Here is a 20044-nt window from a genome sequence, read left to right as displayed (position 1 = left end):
ACACACTGGTAGGTTTGTAAGTGTGAACTGCACGTTTCAGGTCCAACAACACCATCTCTATTGGGTTTAATTCAGGGCACTCCTTAATATTATTTTACTTTCTTTAGAGCCATTCAGACTTGCTTTTGGGTTTTGGGTCATGTCCTGTTGCATAATTCAATTGTGCTAGAGCTTCTGGTCATAAACTGATGACTGGACATACTCCTTAAGAGTATTCTGGCAAAGTATAGATTTCAAGGTTCCTTCAATAACAGCAAGTCTTCCAGGTTCTAAGGTTGAAAAGTATTCCCACACCATCAGAGCAACCCTATATTTATTGATACTGTCACTTTTGAACACTGCCTTAACTTTATTCCCGATATAGGGAGGCCTGTGTCGTCCAAAGAGTTCTACTTTTGACTCATATGTCCATACAGCTGTATTCCAAACGGCTTGGAGATCATCTAGTTGTTTCTTTGCAAATGCAAAGCATGCACTGATGTTACTTTTGCATACTCTCCCATGAATCCCATTTTCATTCAGTCTCTTTCTTATTGTAGAGGCATGAACACTGATGTGAGCAGAGACTAAAGAGACTTGGTCTAGTCTCTTTGGAAGTTCTTTTAGGATGTCTGTGATTTTTTTTGATTGAGTTATCATTGTGTCTGCCCTTGGAAAAATTTGGTAGGCCAGCAATTCATGATTCAGAACTGTTCCAAAAAAGTTCTCTATATGGAGATAACGGTTCTCATTGTGGTATGGTGGAGTCCTAGAGCTTTAGAAAATGCCTTGTAACCCTTTCTAGATTGCCAAGTTTCAACAATTTTTTTCTCATCTCTTCTAAAATTTCCTTTGATTAAGGCAAAGTGTTCTTCTAGAAACCCTTTGCTGACTTCTTCACTCTCATGGTAATGGTCGATATATGCCGAGGTTTAGATTCAGGGTGGCGCAGTGGTAGCACTGCTGCCTCGCAGTTAGGAGACCCAGGTTCACTTCCCGGGTCCTCCCTGCGTGCAGTTTGCACGTTCTCCCCGTGTCTGTGTGGATTTCCTCTGGGCGCTCCGGTTTCCTCACACAGTCCAAAGACATGCAGGATTGGTGATTCTAAATTGGCCCTAGTGTGTGCTTGGTGTGTGGGTGTGTTTGTGCGCACCCTGCTGTGGGTTGGCACCCTGCCTGGGATTGGTTCCTGACTTGTGCCCTGTGTTGGCTGGGATTGGCTCCAGCAGACCCCCATGATCCTGTGTTTGGATTCAGCGGGTTGGAAAATGGATGGATGGATGGTTTAGATTCAGCAAGGCTGCATTCAAATGGAAATGTGTCTCATCGCTGAACACGATGATGGCATCTAGATGAATTAGTTGCTGAATGTTCTCACACAACTCTCTATGGCTCTCGCAGCAAGTTCTGCCCTAACAACATTTTGTATGGATGGAAATTAAGGTCCTTATGCAAAATCCTTCTCAAAACACGTGTTGGAAATGCCTAAGGCAGAAGCATGTTTGCGTGCTAACATCTAGGAGACTGCAAAATTGATGCCATTACAGCTTGGATGTTTTCAAACATTCTTACAGTCCGAGGATGGCCTGGAGATTTTCTGTTCAATGTTGTACACATCTGAATAATTTAGCCACCTACTGAAGAATTGTTTTATGATTTGGAACATCACTGTTAGAAGGAATGCTGAAGTGTGCTTGAAAGGCGCATTGCGTAGTGATAACGGATTCGTTGTTTTTGAAGAACGCTTCAACTTGTGAAAGCATGGTGCGCACCAGACCAAGACATGTTGCCAACTGAAAACTACAAGGGATCATCTATCAGAGGACCCAAACCCCAACCCACTCGGCTGCCTCTACCTCACGCAATTACCTTGAGAAATGTGGTACTTCATTTTGGCTCACCCTGTATGTTGAGATTTTTGCAGTTTTTTTCTAGTTGCACTGAATTTGGAGCAATACAGTACATCCATAATGTATTTATTTGCTTTTAATTTTCATGAAAAACAATAGAGCTAATCTTAAATTGATCTTGTGCATCTCAAGCAGCAAATCAACAGTGACTTTTACTTTTTTCCAAAACATAGACCATAGTTTCAGGTATACATAATGATGTTGAAAGTATGATGTTACATGTTGCAACTCAGGAATTCTCATAACACATGAACAGAGCAAATCTCCTGTGACTGTTTAAGTAAAAAACTAATAAAAGTATGCATTTATGTCAGTGCTAGCCAACATGTACTGTCAGAAAGAGAATCTGTAATTACTAAGGTGGCGGTAAGGGCAAAAATTTCACAGCTGGTTGCAGTACTGCTGCACGTGTCTTTAGCCATTTTTAGGGGGTTCAACTGTACCTGAAATCATTCAGGGGATAAAATAAACCTGAAACATCATACCAGGACTGAAGGTCAGTGCATAAATATCAAGTATTTTAAATATTCAAAAGAAAATACTGCCTACCTTGTAGTGCACCCAGTCCACAGCATCACGGACATCCTGGAACATGCTCTTATAAGACATGAAGAGGTCCCCATCTTTAAAACCAGTTTCACAACTGAGAATATAAAAGCAACAATGCATCGTTGTTAGCAAGGGCAACTACTGTATTAAGATACCATATACCAACACAAAAATAAAAATTACCAAATACATGCTCGTAACATTTCTGTTTTTCTTTGTGTGTTGTATTTGCAGTGCCCAATAACCTATACTGATTAACATTTACTTCCATTTTGAAATTATGTAAAAAATCTGGTGAAAGACCTCACAGGCTTAATAAAGACTAGAAATACAAAACATTTCTTAATTTTTGTTGTTTTGTTGCTGGCACAAACATGGGCCAACAATAACTTACAATAAATATTAATAGTCCACCTTATGCACTACCTCTGACCTTTTCTGGAAACCTCTTCATTATAATGAGTTAACATTTCTTAACAGTAAACCTATAGCCAGTATGGAAGCACAATTACACTTATTTATCAAGATCAGAAGGAGTAAAGGCCTAAAATGCAATCACCTGACAAACTGGGAGGACAGCAAATGTAAGGGGTCAAATGCAATCAGCTGGCAAAATGGGAGGACAACTACAGGCACATTATGCCATTTGAACATGAGTTGTCATCTGAACATTTTTTTTTCTGATCTTGCCTGTACTCCGCATGATGGTGCATGATACACCGCTCTGTCTGCATTTTCAGTATCATGCACTATCACATGGAATACGGGCAAGATTTGGCATAGCGTTTTCAAATAATAACATGGATGTGTGAGAGAGGCATAGACAGATTTAATCTCATTCAAGTGGTTACTGGAATATAAAATAAATACTTTCGCAAATGTATAATGAAACAAGTGTGCTTTTATTCAAAAATAAAACTGAATAACAAAAATATTTAAGTGACAACAAAATACCCAGAAGATATGATTCACCAGCATTTGTGTGTCTACTTGTATTCCTAACTTTAAACTGGCTGTTACAGACTGAAATCAAAAGCTTCTTCTTTTTGGGCGCATACACCGTCAGCATGGCACTATCACATCTAAACACTAGCGTGGCAAATTAGTCACGTACCGAAGTGACTTTAGCTGCAGGTGGAAGTCCCATTTTACTTATGGTGCCAAGCAGAGTTGCGTTGCGTTACAGCAGTCTATTAGCTGGCGAAAGTGCTGTGAAGAAGCTGTCTCTTGCTACGGTCCTGCCTTTGTCCTGTCAGATAGCGGTCACGGGACATTGTATCTTTGATTGCCGGTACAACAAACAGTTCTGAGCAGGCATCAGCCACAGTGCTGCTCTTGTGAAAAGAATGGAGATAAATGCCATCAACTCAAAGTGGGAGAGGCAAGGTCGTTGTACCACGTGAATGTCACTGAGAGAATAAAGCTGAATAATAAAAAAACAAGCACTAACTTTTACCAACAATTTACACTGGGTGCTACAGACTCAAACCAAATGTATGTTTTTATTATATTGAGCGCCCGGACTCAAACCCAGGACCTGTAAGTCGGGTTATAAGGCAGCGGTTCTTACCGCTGCACCATCTAAGAATCTAACTCACTGACAGCTACATGTAAATCAAATGCTTTTTTTTTCTTTGGTGATATTCTTGAATAAAAGCGTGCATGTTTATTTACATTTGGACTAAAGTCTTCATATATTATACACTTCTCGTCATTATTAGGATAACACAGAAAAAGCTTCTGTTTTAGGTATGTGTTCAGCATTTCGTGCATTTCTGGTATTTCCTTTCATCCTACACTTTCCAGATCTTTGTAGACAAAGAACACACATGAAATGCATGTATTCCAAATAAGGATATACTGTATCCTATACAACTCCAGCCACATCTCACATAGATAAGGAGCCTTGGCTTAAGCTGGGAGAACTCTTTTTGCCCGCAAGCTGAGCTCCGTCAAGAAGATGGATGGTACAGCAGGCTGGTTGCTGATTGTGCTGATACATTTACAAAACAAAAGACGCTGATAAGAGAGGTGTGAAGGGATTCAAGGTGAGCTGGAATTACAAGTTTTTTCGTAGGCTTCAGGAATTCTAGTGTTAAAGTGGTAATGCCTGGTAGGCAGATTACCACACAGGGGTACAAATAAAGGCAAGAACCATGCTGTCAGGTACCATGGAAATGGTGAGGTAATCCTGCATTTCTGGACATGAAAAGTCACTAATACAGCCCTTTCTTCATAATTATAATTTTATATTGTATCCAGCAAGCATGGGTATTTACTGGCATAGTGTGAAAATTTCAATCCCTTCTAAAATACAGCAGTACAGATCTGAAAATTGCATAAACTGTGAACCTCGCAGCCATCTGTTCAACTAGAGAATACTTTGACTATGAACTGGCTGAACTGTTACAACAACGCATCTGATTTAAAAATCACACAGCTCTCAGTTGTGAAAGGACAACTCATAATAAAAGATAATATACTTTCAAAAAATATACGCTACAAGAGTTGAGCACAGCACTCTGAGGCAGCATAGAAACAGTGCAAAATGTTGTACACATTCCTACAGATGTGTAAGATAACCTAAATGCTGGCTATAAACTGACCCAATGTTCATGAGCGAGTCCTACAATGGACTGATGCCCAAGATTGCTTTCTTGCCTTGCACCCACTGCTATTAGGATGCAGTCTGGCCACATATGACCTTGAATATGGTTAAATGTGTTTGATAATGTTTTCTAACTATGAAGGTACAAAAAATACAACTAACACATCAACTATTTTTCAAAATATCTGGTTAAGTAATGGAATGTAATTTTTGCAATTTATAAATCCATTCTATGACATTGAAGAAACAGGATATAACAAATAGAAATGAGAACTAAGTCAAGTTATCAGACTTCAATGCTAGTCCTTTTATATGATGAATGACACTAAAATAAAAATATGTTGCAATCATATGAACATAAAATATAGAAAATAAATAAATCTGAACATACAGCATGTCTATTTACCCATGAAAAAGTAGTTTATCCCAGTAGCAAGAAAACCCACAAATTCACATTCCCATTCTAGACTTAATGCTAGTCCATCAAAGGGTGCAATCACATATACAACACACACATAAAACAAACTTTAGTGTTTCCTAATTGCTTACCTGAATATTTTTCACTATTAAAGAAACCAGGGAGTATGGCACAAGGAACAACTAATATATGTGAAATTGCAGACCCCTAAAAAGTAGTTTAGAAATTAAACAAGTGCTCATGCTTCTAAAGTCAATATTATATCCCAAAAAGTTTAAAGCTTACTTTTGTTTTGAAATATCCAGTAATCCATTTTCCAACATGCTATTTTGCCACTGCCTATGGTGTGTGTACATGTCCTTACCAGTAGCCACAGGACTGTGGACATATTTCTATCCAAACAAATCATTATGACCATTTTACCCATCAGCTTAAAATCTGCACCAGCTTCATGACAGATATCGAACAGACTTCAAAACTGAGCTGCTTATGAAGTGGTTTGTTCCAGCACGCTAGACAAATTATCGGCCCTTTCTAGGTTTTGCTCTCTGGAACTTCTTCAGAGGTCTATGCCTGATGCCCAAATGCTGACTGAAAATCACCTATTGTCTCCAGCTAAATTGCTCACCCTTTATTTACTTGTTTGTGCCATTCTTTCTTATCCACTAATGTACTGTCTCTGTAAAGTCAGCTATGCTGATGACACACAGCTGTACTTATCAATAGCACCTGATGACCCCAATTCTATTGATTCACTAACACAATGTCTGACTTGTATCTCAGAATGGATGAATAGTAACTTTCTCAAGTTAAATAAAGAGAAAACTGAAATCTTAGTGATTGGCAATAATGGATACAATGAGGCTATTAGAAATAAACTGGATACATTAGGATTAAAAGTCAAGACAGAGGTAAAAAGCTTAGGGGTAATTGTTGACTGTAATCTGAATTTTAAATCGCATATTAATCAGATCACTAGGACAGCATTTTTTCACTTAAGAAACATAGCTAAAGTTAGACCTCTTATATTACTGAAAGATGCTGAGAAATTAGTTCATGAGTTTGTTTTCAGTCGACTAGATTACTGTAACGCACTCCTCTCAGGACTACCTAAAAAAGACATAAATCGTTCGCAACTAGTGCAAAATGCAGCTGCTAGAATTCTAACTAGGAAAAGAAAATCCGAGCACATTTCTCCAGTTTTGATGTCACTACACTGGTTACCTGTGTCATTCAGGATTGACTTTAAAATTCTGCTTATGGTTTATAAAGCCTTTAATAATCTCGCTCCATCTTACATATCGGAATGTCTGACACCTTATTTTCCAAATTGTAACCTTAGATCCTCAAATGAGTATCTCTTTAGAATTCCAAGAACAAAACTTAAAAGAAGTGGTGAGGCGGCCTTCTGCTGCTATGCACCTAAAATCTGGAATAGCCTGCCAATAGGAATTTGCCAGGCTAATACAGTGGAGCATTTTAAAACGCTGCTGAAAGCATATTACTTTAACATGGCCTTATTATAACTTCACTTTAACTTAATCCTGATACTCTGTATGTTCGATTCATCGTAATAACTATTCATGGTGGCTCTAAAATCCGTACTGACCCCTACTCTCTCTTTTGTTTCTTTTTCCGGTTTCTTTGTGGTGGTGGCGCAGTCACCACCTACTCAAAGCATCATGATGCTCCAACAATGATGGATGGATTAAAAGCCATAAGTCTACATGACCATCATCATCAAGTCCTTCCATGAGAACCCTAAATCCAAAGAGTACCGTTTCATTTATGTTAGGTAGAATGCCCAGAGGGGACTGGGTGGTCTATTGGTCTGGAATCCCTACAGATTTTATTTTTTTCTCCAGCCGTTTTTTTTTTCTTTTTTCTGTCCACCCTGGCCATTGGACCTTACTCTTATTCTATGTAAATTAATGTTGATTTATTTTCTTTTTCTATTCTTCATTATGTAAAGCACTTTGAGCTACTTTTTGTATGAAAATGTGCTATATAAATAAATGTTGTTGTTGTTGTAAAAAATGAACAATATTTTGATTTGAACTTTGAAAGCTTTATCCATTACTTAATCTTCCTGTAACTTTACCAATGTTTTCATGTACTCTTTTTCAGATTTTTATAATTAAGTTGTGCAGCACCTTTTAACAACAGCCATTTAAAATCTGTTAGACATACTTCCCATTTAACTGAAGCATCTGTCAGCTATGCATTTTTGCTGAATTGCTTATATTTTACTGTTCAATTTCTATATCTATTACTGCAATTTAATTTTGGCTTTGACTTGGCTACTAGTAATGGGTAGCAACATTTAAATCCAGAAACCCTTTTTGTTGTTGTTTTTGCGACTTTACATAGTTGCTGCATAACAAAAGCCAGAATATTATTTTTAAAATGATCCCAAAATCTATTAGGTATACACAAAAAACATATGAATGACTGGTCTCCCAAATGCAAGTCATTACACAGTGGTTCTCTAAAGGATGACACATGTAAAACAGATAGCACTGCCAAGATTTTCCTTTTGCAAAAGAAAGTTGAATGGGAATAATAAATAGAGAAACAACAATTACTGCAGCTCCCATTTCCAATCTGGTCATGGTCTGTTGGAGTTTACATATCTATTTTGTCTCTGCACGAGTATTTAATACAGGTGCTTCACTAAATTGGCCCTCTGTAAGTCAGTGTGGGTATGTACATGAGTTAACCCTGCAAAAACCTAGTGCCTCTTCTAGAGCTGGTTCCTGTTTTATACCTAAAACCATTGGGATAGGCTCTGAGGGACTCAGTCTATGGGGTTATGTTTGGAATGATGATATGAATGAGCAAAGATAGGTACGTATGTTCACTATGCAATTTTATAAACAATGACAATGGTATAACTTTCCAGGATAATTCCTAATGAATTAACACTGGAACTGTTAAGCTTAAGCAAACCAAAGAAAAAGAAAAAGAAATGTACTTTAAAAGACAACCAAAACAGCATGGAACTGCACTTAAGCACTCGTAAGGTCCTAACATTAATAGAGTTCTACTCATCTTACGGATGTCAAAAGTTTCAATGTCTTTCCTATAAAACTAAAGCTTCTGTTGTCTGTGCAAAACATGGTGATTGCTCTCAAGTCGGATCAACTATAGATACCTATGTGAAAATTAATGTATGGCTCAATGTAATACTTGCACTTGTTACATCTCATGATTATGAGATATCTTATGATAGACACATACATAGTGTCATAAGGGGGCATGTACACATACATACATAAATGACACCATGTAGCAGAAAACTTTGACCCACTGCACCCTGCTTATACCACACTGCACATATCTAGATTTCACTACCTACATAGCCATTTGTGCGCAGAAAATACTGAAATCAAAAGGGAAAATTGCGAACAGTGGTTGATTGCAAAAATGAACAGAAATTGATACTCATATTTTAGAAATGAAGGATCACTGACAAAATGCATTTAAGATATCTTGAACTAAATGTATTTTGAGATGTCTGTAATTAAGATATCTTGTATGCATTTTCACATATCTTTAAATATAATTTGGTGTTATCTCTAAAAGTTAACTTAGCTTGCTATTAATCTGTTGAAAAACTTCAAATATATATTTGCAAAAGTTAAAAATCAGATTTTTTATGGGTGTGTAACTGTTAAGTGCAACTGCAACAAAGACCTTTTAAAGTGCAGTTTGAGCAATTCTTCAGTCACCAGTCTAGGCAGACTAGTTTAAGTCAGAGAAAGTGAGCATTTACTGGTAACTCCCAACTAGTCCTTTATATACTTGTGTGTTTTTGCATTATACTTGCATTGGATCGGTTCAGGCCCCTTATGTCAGCTTAGGAAAGAGCAGGAACAAGTGTGTCCAAAAATGGATTAACAAATGAACATTTGATAAGCAGATCAGAAATGGGTTCAGCAAAGTTCTACTGGTCAGTTTACTTCTTCTACGGTTATGTGCTGTTGAAAGTGTTTTTTTATTATCATTGTTACCTATCGATTAGGAAACTATTGCCGTATGACTGAAAGTGAGTACACACTGCTCACTACTCACAAAACCCATGCTTATGACTTTGTAACACCTGAAGTGGAAAGCATAAATCAAAATTTAGTTTTTCCAACACTTTTGAAAGTGAAATGTGAAAAATCAATAGCTGAAGGCTGCTATAATAACGCATGCCATTATATCAGAGGATTTACACATTTTAGATGTACTATGTATCTTGTCCCATGCGTTATACTGTATTTACTTTATTCAGCTGCATTTTGCAGTGTTAAGGGACCATTTCTCACCTGGCCAAGAAAAAAGTCCATATCTGCTGTTCAACAACAATAAACCACACTATAAGCATGCTGTTAACTTTGCTCCTTACTCAGTTTTAAAGCCTTTTTTAAATTTGGCATTTCAATTTAGTCATTTGTTGCCATCATTTTAACTTTTAAGTGTTTGTGGTTTTTTTCTTGTGTCTCTCTGTTATGAATCCAGTTCTGCTAGGTCACTTGTGTATGAAATTCATCCAGTGCCATTACATGCCTTCTAAAAGCAGGCAGCCCTGTATCTGTCTATCAGGAATGACATTAAAACTTACATCACGAGTCAGTCAATCTAGACTTACTTAACCAGTATTATGTTTTAAAATAAAAGGAAACAACCTAAAGTCAATGAAAAAGCTATCTGTTCCACTACATACTGCACTGCTGTTAAATTTATTTATACAGCTTCTGTTTCTTATTTGGAATATTTTCCAAATTTATCTACATAAAATGTTCTCATGTCATACATTAAAGCTTCACAGGTCTGCTCTGGTATAATGAGTTTTTCATATAACCAATGTATAGATATATGTTATATGCCCTGTTAAAAAGAGTGGAACCAGAAGGAAAGCAGTAGATCACATTAATAACTTTTTAGGATATATATGGACTTCTTTCATATACGATATACAGTATGCAGGTCCTGTATGAAGAAAATTTTAATATTCTCTAAACAATCCCACAAACTATATTAATAAACTATTAGTACAATAGTACATAAGCTGAAATTAATTTATAATGCATATTAGCTTTATCTGGAGATTTATTTAATACCAGTTACTTCTGTGATTAGAGCATTGTATCACTTTATACTGCAGATAAAAAATCTTTAATATATACTACTACTTACCTGGTATAACGAGGGCAGTTTGTGAAAAAATCTACAAGGCAGGCAAATAGGTAAGTTTCTGTTAAAAAAAGAAAAAAGCAAAACCAAGGAATCAATAATCCTGGTATAAAGATTTAATTCTATATACTGTACAGTTTCTTACAGTTTTTTAAAGCTCATTATACATATGAAAAATCTGAAATCATCAAAATTTGTATTATTAAACTTGGGACACAGCTGCCATTTTGAGGATTATACAGTATTTTTAACCAGCAGCAGAGCTTGCACCTATAGATTTCAATGTAACTGCATAGCTTTATAAAACAATGTCAGAATTCTAGGCATAATTAGCTCCTGGCGATGCAAAATAATTTAGCAAACCCTTATATAAACAGATTTCACATTAACCAATTCCTTTCTTGGATAGCAGCTATTTTTATGTATTTTGGGGCATCTGTCAGATCAGAGGGTTGTTCTTAACATTACATTTTTAGAGTTATCTTCTTTTGTGTTTCTAAACCACTAACATATTCCTATTTGAGTATCATACATTTTCCCAGATACAGCATTTCCTCTTTAGTGTGTTATAGTGATCTGCTATGTACAAAGAAGTTAAAAACCAAACATCTTGATACAATAACTTGAAAAAAAAGCTAAGCTGTAACCACATTAGACTCTTGTGATCAGTTCCTACACAATATAATCCTCAATAATAAAAGTACAAGGGCGTGTATATCTGTGTGTCCGTCTGGTTGCTATGTGTCTGTTATATGCTATTTGTTATGAGATTTGTAAAAGCAATGCCATCTGTTGGAATGACAAATGCAACACATTTTATTACAACAAAATAATTGTGATACAGCATATGTTGAAAATATACAAACACAATGCATTGTATTACTAATGCAGATGAAATACAAAATACATTTCAATACATGTTGCACAGCAAATGTTAACATGAAATATACTGAGGTCTACAAAAAATTTTAACCCATCTTAGATGGATAGCACAACTAGTGCATATACAGTGCATCCGGAAAGTATTCACAGCGCATCACTTTTTCCACATTTTGTTATGTTACAGACTTATTCCAAAATTGATTCAATTCATTTTTTTTCCTCAGAATTCTACACACAACACCCCATAATGACAGCTTGAAAAATGTTTACTTGAGGTTTTTGCAAATTTATTAAAAATAAAAAATTTGAGAAAGCACATGTACATAAGTTCCCCTTCTCAAGTTCCCTGATCATCCTTGAGATGTTTCTGCAGCTTAATTGGAGTCCACGTGTGGTAAATGCAGTTGATTGGACATGATTTGGAAAGGCACACACCTGTCTATAGAAGGTCCCACAGTTGACAGATCATGTCAGAGCACAAACCAAGCATGAAGCCAAAGGAATTGTCTGTAGACCTCCGAGACAGAATTGTCTCGAGCACAAATGCTAAATTAGTATATGTCATATTATAGTAGCAGCTCAACGACTGCCCTGGAACTAGCACCCCTAATATTTTTAGCACAAAAAACATTTCCATACAGCTTACATATATGCATCATGTTTTGTTGTTAAATGACCTTTAAAATATTTTTTTGCTTTCAAGTTGAAAACTCTTCCAACTCAGCTCAGAAAAAGATCAATACCAGTCTGCTAGTATATTGCACATTGTTAACCTGTCTGTTTAGACTTTCAGTATGAGGGGTAAGAAATGCAAATTCTCAGATACAATTCTGCACTGATGCACAAAACTCAATGAACAGACTTTAATATGGGCGTCTGAATGAATTGGAAAATATGCAGAGTGCAAAACACTTCAGAAAAAAAATGGTATTATGGGAACAAAACTATAAATAAAACAAATAATATATTGCATCCTTAGAGTGACAGACTTCAGAAACAGTGGACAACAATTAAATAGGTTATTTTGGGAAAAAAAAAAAAAAAAACGTTAAATGTCTATATAAATCCATATACACAAAAATGCAACTAATTTCACATAACACAGCTTATATCAGTCCCAGTCAATCATATCAAGCCCAATACCTGACTCCTGTTGCTCCTGTTAATTCACTTGTTTTAGGGTCAATCAAACTGCATACCTAGGTGGTAAGAAATGAATACCAGCACTCTGTAATGAGCCGATCAACACAACTGCAATCAAAGTCCCTCAACTTACAGCAAGCAGATCAATGAGATCTTAACTCAGTGTCTCCACGGTCATTATGCCAACTATAATGGCATTGGAATGTGTAGATGTAACATTCTTGCACTAGCGGAACACGCAGACTTGCAGTCCTTAAATAAAAGGGAATTGAAAGGGATAAAGTCTACCAATGTAGTGATGAAGATGAATAGGAATTTTTGACATATAGTACCATGTCCTGAGGAGTATCAATAGAGATTCCCATGGATCGTAAAGATAAGGAGTTGTTGATACTGCATATGTGTTCATCCAGTCCTCAAATAAAAGGGATTAGAAAATATACTTTAAAGTGGTGTAATGTCAAAGTCCTAAAAGAAAAAAACCTTTTACTGAAAAAAGAAATCTGCATGGAAAACACAATGACAAGCAATGCAAGAATGTGATGAAACATTAGTTCGAAAAGCTCAAAGTACTATTTGTACAAACGACCTTGGTCTTATGTAAAAAAGGTGAGGAAGTACTCTTTAACTTGTGGAAGCCATGTGACATTTAACTGTGCTTGTAGTTTGTTTTCTTGTGTTCTATCAGTAAATGGTGTGTGCATAGAGTGAGGAAAGTATCTACAGCAAGGGGGCAGTACAGGACATCATCAATAGCAGTACAGTATTCAGAAATTTTATAAAGGACATTTAAAGTTGATTCTTTCAAATCCAAAAAGTGTTAAAAAATCTTGGCATCAAAGCCTAAAATTACTACTTATGTATTATACAGTGGGTTTGAATAAATGTGTACCAACAAGTTAGTAATTACATTTAGTCACTGAAAAGCAACATCTTTCATTGTTCTTCCTGTATCACATTCAAAAAAATCTTGAGAGTTTTAGAAAAATCATGGTAATTCTGTTGCAACATGGCTTTTATAAATCTGTCGGTGTGTTTCTTACTTTAAAAGGCATTTAACACTGGTTGTTGATTTGTATTGCATAGTTAATGGCAATATGCAGGTGGACAACAGTGTTGGCTTTTTCAAAAATGGAAAGCTGTACATTTCACATTTATTGTCATATGTGGTGAACAAAGTAAAGTGAAGTGCACACTTAACCTTGTGGGTTAAATGTTGCTGCATATATTAAGTCAAATATAACATCATAATAGGTAGTTATTAGCAAAAGTGCATAAGCCACTATTAGAGTCATACACTTTTCAGAAAATGGTCTAGATAAAAATAAAGGCAGCAAAAGTGTTTTTTGTCCCTTCAGATACATGGCGCGTATGCATGCACCTCTCACAGAAGCTAGCACTTCTACTGACTCTGCTGAGATTATTGTAATGGTATTCTGTTGACAAGATTGTTTTAATTGTGATGCTGGACTGTGATCTTTTGGCCATAGTTGTCAGGTCAGCGATGGAGCAAGTTGAGGGTTGGTGGACTTTGGAGAGTTTCATGCATATTATGTCAAAGGCTAAATCATGCACCACCTTCACTTCGTGGGCTATGTTCGTGTCAAACTAGCAGTGTGATCAGTTGGCTGTACCTGTGGTGCCAGCTAAGTGGAAAGGTGCACAGCACTTGGCATTCCTGGCAATGGCATACACAGCCGTGTTCAATTCATGCATGTGCCTCTGTGTGGTTCCTGTCTGGAAATCCATGTTACTGCATTTTCAATGACTGTGAGAAAGCCAAATGTCAGGATCACTTTGAGCCAGACACCCAAATCATAGGTCACGTTGCATGTGTCACGACATAAGCTGTTAATCGATTGAGACCAAGATCATGTTTCAAAAGACATGTGTGCACAAGTTTTGCATGACAGATAGACAACTCTTACAAATTTAAACATATAATGCAGATAGAAAACGTAAAAAACAAATTCACAAATGTTATCATACAGGCATACATTTATTTTTCATGTGGACTCTACATAAGGCTGTAAAATATGCTTAAATGAGATGGAATTTGCCATTTGTGACACTTACTTTTGTCGCCTTATTGTAATAGTCAAAAATAACAATTATATTCAGTATATTACTTTTTAAGATGAATTATAACTTTCTACTAAAAACATCATGTGATGTAAGAAAAAAAACATTTATGTAAGTTAAACATCAAAATGACTCTGGATGAATCAAGAATAACTTTATAATTGCAGTGAATCAAGCAGTGTCTTGTGAATGCCACACTGGTGCCTATGCACACAATATTGCCAAAATGTGCTCAGTGATAGACTGCTGTTTTCCTACTTTCTGTTTACTGCACAGTATTTATATTTACATTAGTTTATGCTGTCAAAGAAAATAATCTATTTTCTTAGTTGCCTGCTTTAAATGATAAATGCAGAATTCAATCATACAAGCTTAATTTTTAGAAGGTAAAAAATGAAATATCAGTGCATTGTGAGAAGAAACTTTCTTAAAAATATTTACTTCTTTTACCTGGAAGGTTGAACAGAGTATTGAGAATATAAAACCGTTCAGTATCATCCCTTTGTATGAATTTATTAGGATATTGCTCTCTGATTTCAGGTCTAAAAGAAAAGAAAAGAAAAACAAAACATCAGTTGTGAAAAATTAACAACATACAAAGCAAAATACTGTACATATGTGACAAATACAGTATGTTTCATTTTGACTTACTTTGAGTCTCTGGGTATCCTGTAAATGAAGACCTCATAAGGAGCTTATTGGTGGTTTTGAATTTCTAGCTTAAGAGATAAGGATGCCTAGCACCTAGCCTTTAGTAATTAGGGTCACCAGGCGTTACAAATCCTCTAAAAGATATACATTGTCACACATGTACGATTAGGAGGCACTCAAAGAGTCTAAAGGTGAGTAAAACATCGTAAGATAAAGGGTTGTCATGTGGTACTTACCTAAACTCTCTTTTGCCAACAGAAAACAAGAAGAGATATAATCCCACAACTTCCGGGTTTTAAAATGGCCGTGATGACGTCACTTCCGGCCAACATTGATGACGTCACGTCCGGCACCTACAAACCACCTCACTTCCGGCTCCTAAAAATGACGTTGTTCCCGGTTCCTGTTGCCACGTCACCATTTTGCCAACCATTTCCTGTCACCTGTTTTCTGTTCTATATAACCACCATTTTGTTACAGTAAAGTTGTTCATCGTGCTTTCAAGACTTTGAATCATCGCATTTTTTTCATTATTGTCTGTACGACAATATACGGGGACGGTCCCCAAACCTTTATTTTGGTATTTATGACGTTCTTTCGACCACAACATATATAGATAGAGGTCTAGGTGTTGCCAGGTCTTAATTAATAATGCTCACAAGGGTAAGGGGCCATCATTTTAATACCTTGGATATATGAACTTTAAAATCAGAAAACCTAGAAAGAGTGATAATATTCTGCGCAGGGATAAAAGAACAGGCTAGCTGAAGCAGAATACTAATTAGATTAAATTATAGCACTAATCATTAATCTCCATATACAGTAGGTAGTTACAGTCTGTTACAAAAGTAAAACCATAAAATCTGGTTAACTTTTTACCCTCACTTGCAGAATAACTTTTTTTAAAATGTAATTATTTTTTAAAAACATAATTTGCATTTACTTGAGTCCAAATCTAAAACAAAGACAAATTCAGGAAAGTAAGATTATACCTACCCTCGCATGAAATTGAACCCATGGACACAAACCAGAATGTTGCCATATGCGTCCACCTTTAGCAGATTTCCATACATTGTATCAAACACCAGCCCTCTGAAAAATAAGAAAGATTGTTTTTTACATTCATTTTTTTTCTTCATTTCAACATCTCTTACCAGTGAACAGTTGTGCTCTTTGGCACAAGGTCAATGTTTTTGTTTGAAGGGAAACTTCGTCTGCATTTCAGTTTTCATGAGGGTCTCATGCTTACTTAATTGCAGGCATATAGTAGCTTAAATTAACTGTTGCTAAAATTACTAGTAATTTGAATTTTATTTCTGTACATTCTATAGAGGTTTACTTCACAGTTTTTACCACAGAAGAATTACGTTTCATCATAATTTTTTTATTATTTCCATCTCAAATGCTTGATAAAGTTCCTTTTTTATAACTAAAATGTTGTTTAAGCACAAGCTCCCCAACAGCTAATTAGATACTATTTACACCTGCTAGTAGGAGTTTCTAATAGAGTAGAATCAGAACAGGAAGAATCACCTAATTAAACTTTTAATGTTAAAAAGACAATTCTTTAAATAATAATTTCAGGTGTAATTAATTAGGGTATAATATGTTATATATTGTGGTTTGAGTTTTCATATTTTGTCATTATCTGTAGGTGGTCATCAATAAATCCTTGAAAAATGTAATATGTTGATTCACAGTAGGAACAGGAACTGTCTGCATTGATAATTAACAACTACTATTTCTGACTTCTGTTCAAGTCATGTATACTGTATGTTTTATGGCCTTCTAGATCTAATGTTATATTTTTCTATATATATTTCAAAAGATGCCATAGTGTTGCTTTTAATTCAGTATTTTCTCTCATCATTTTACTCATCACTTGACTAATTCTCAGTTACTAGTGTTATTAATTTTCTTATAAATCCGTCTATAAATTTGAAAGTATAAATGATGCAGAATAAAAACTGTTAAGATATATTATTACTGAAACTTACACAATTGCTAGCCACAACAAAGACACAATAAAGGAATACACAATACACTTCAAAAGGAAAAATATCCATTGGCTTGGACAGTTTGTGTAATGCTTTAGTATGATTGATATGGACTGACCAAATGTCAAGAATATAAAAAAGAAATCCATAAAAACAATCCACATTAGAGTCTGTAACAGATAAACAGGTATCATAAAAGATTTAATAATTATTCTAACATATAAAATAAATTAATTCTTTTCTATTCATTTGTTTAACATTCAACTTGCCTTGTAGGGAATGTTGGGTCATAGACAAAGTTCAATAGCTCCTGAGGATACCCAATAGACACAAGTCTTTCTACAGTCAGGTCAAATCCTAGAGACTCATATTCTGGAGATTTATATACTGCAAAAAACAGATAAAAGTTGTATCAGATGTGGAATGAGATTGAATAAAATATGTATACTTTATGGCAGGGCCAATAGGCACATTAGCTACATATTGTATTTTTCATCAGTAGTGACCACTGATGAAATCATACTGTAAAATACAGACCTTCCCAACTAATAAGTTATTTATATTGCTAGGCATTACCTAACCTTTGACCAATATATGTGAATAGCCCAGGTCATATATATGCAAAAGAAATCAGGGTTATAAATGAGTTAAAGCCAAAGGGAAGAGTCAACTACCTTATAAATATTAACAAAACATACCTAATCTTATTTAGCAACTGAAACAAAGAAACCCAGGACTCTGTTCCAAGCAAAACATACATTTTTTTCTGTGTGAAAAACACTTGTAGATGGATTAGCTACTTAGTGTGATGTAAAGTATAGACTGTCATCTAAAAGGCTGATACAGTATGTAAGCCAGGGGCAACACCATACTATTACACATATTGTATACTGCAATTAAGAATATTTTATGTAATCATTCCTGCCAATCAACAATAATAACATAACACTCTCAAAAATTATTACTCTAGTGCAACTCTGGGGGCAGGAGACTGCAGCACTGAGTGCAGGGCAAGAGCAAGTTCTAGATGGAGCAGTTCTCCATAACAGTGCCAATATCAAACAATCAGGCAAACTAATAAATGCAACATCTACCAATTATTAATTGGATGACAATGCTAACAGTAACCAGAAAACATAAAAACGTATTCTTCTTGAAACTAAGTTTTAAAGTTTAATCAATGTTTGCTATAAACAGAACTTCCCAAAGTAACTATTTTCACAAAGTGCTAAAGAGAGATATTAACAGATATGCATTTTATAAATACAGTATGGAATTGTGTTAATCTAAAAAAGTGACAGAAAAGAAAATTTATAGAAAATAAAAATAACAGACAACATTATTATTACCAAGAGCCAATTTTTCAGTATATAATGCACAAAGAGCCAATTTTTCAGTATATAATGCACAATGGTTTTTAGAAAACTCATGATACTAACACTGGTATCATCCTATTTCTAGCCAGAAAGTAGAGGGTTATCCTTCTTATTGTTTTATATAAAAAACTGCTTAAAAATCCTACTGAAGCCAATTTTTATGTGTTGGTACCTGCCTTATACTAGATGCTTTTAGCAGGGTTCTAGACTGTAAATAAAATGGTCGCAAATGCAACCAAATATAGGCTTTGATGATTATCATTTCTACTTTGACCACCAGTGGCAGATGAAATGATTGAAAATTTAATTATATTGTAATAGATGCAAAAGGCCATTTTTTAATTGTTGAGCTAATGTGCCGTTAACATATGTCATCAGTATGTGGAGGATAGTGGGTGCGTTCCTACTTAAAGATCCATGACAGGCATGAGGGACACAGCACGGCTAATGCTGCAACCATGTATTCCATATGGTGAATTACAATGAGAGGCTGGTTACACTTGTGCCAGAACAAAGGGTTGAATATGTTGCAACAGGTCATCAAAATTCAAGGAAGACAAAGCATTTGAAATTAATCTGACCATTATGTAAGTCTGCTGATATGAAGATATGTGTGCCCTGTGGAATTCACTTGTACCTTCTGATTTGGCATATGTACACTAAAATGTGACTGTCACAAATCTCATTGTGTCTGTGCATTTCATAGGTTGTGTTTTTTGGGCTACTTTTTTCAAGAAAATGTGGTATTTTGGGCTACTTTTCAACCCCCAACTAATTTCTACCTTGTTTTTCATCCAGTTGACATCCCATTTCCTGCTATTCATTTTTATATTATGTTCCTTACCATTCTAAAATGAGCAAAATACCTGTTTAATCACTCTGAAATATCTCAAAGGGGAAACCTGGCTTTGGTAATTATCTAACCCTCTTGTTATGACACTGCCCCCTGCCTTCCGGTGTGTCATTTTGTCTACCTCATGCACTGAGGTATTTGTTTGGGCAAATTCGCAATTTTTAAATTTTTGTACATTTTTTAGGAACCTGGAAACCCTGATGTGGCATTTCTCTTTTGATTTTTCACATGCCCTGTGCAAAATGTAGGCCTGTCTGTCAATAAACATGTATGCGCAACCTCCTTCCCCCTATTTTCTCACGTACAATGATGTCATGAAGTCTGCGTTTTAAGGTTGCAGGTGTATTATATATTATTGTTGTTTTACTGGGGTGCTCTGTGATTGATGGCGGACAGCAAACTTTGTTAAAATGGT

The 20044-nt window shown here is 35.6% G+C and overlaps 1 protein-coding gene across 2 annotated transcripts in view; it reads right to left on the bottom strand.

Annotated features, from left to right (window-relative positions):
- The window catches only part of LOC120514395 (cytosolic purine 5'-nucleotidase), a 112554-nt gene that overhangs the window by 36832 nt on the left and 55678 nt on the right, over positions 1-20044 (bottom strand). For both annotated transcript variants that reach the window (XM_039734749.1, XM_039734757.1), the window contains 5 exons: positions 17670-17787; positions 16400-16495; positions 15203-15294; positions 10649-10706; positions 2439-2532 (listed from right to left, as the gene is read on the bottom strand). In XM_039734749.1, coding sequence (XP_039590683.1) covers positions 2439-2532; positions 10649-10706; positions 15203-15294; positions 16400-16495; positions 17670-17787 — 458 coding nt within the window. The remainder of the gene's footprint in view (positions 1-2438; positions 2533-10648; positions 10707-15202; positions 15295-16399; positions 16496-17669; positions 17788-20044) is intronic.

Source organism: Polypterus senegalus, chromosome 1 (genome assembly GCF_016835505.1).
Source record: "Polypterus senegalus isolate Bchr_013 chromosome 1, ASM1683550v1, whole genome shotgun sequence".
In the NCBI taxonomy this organism is placed as follows: domain Eukaryota; kingdom Metazoa; phylum Chordata; class Cladistia; order Polypteriformes; family Polypteridae; genus Polypterus; species Polypterus senegalus.
The sequence above is the reverse complement of the archived record's forward strand: the minus strand, read 5'-3'. Positions and strand labels throughout refer to the sequence as shown.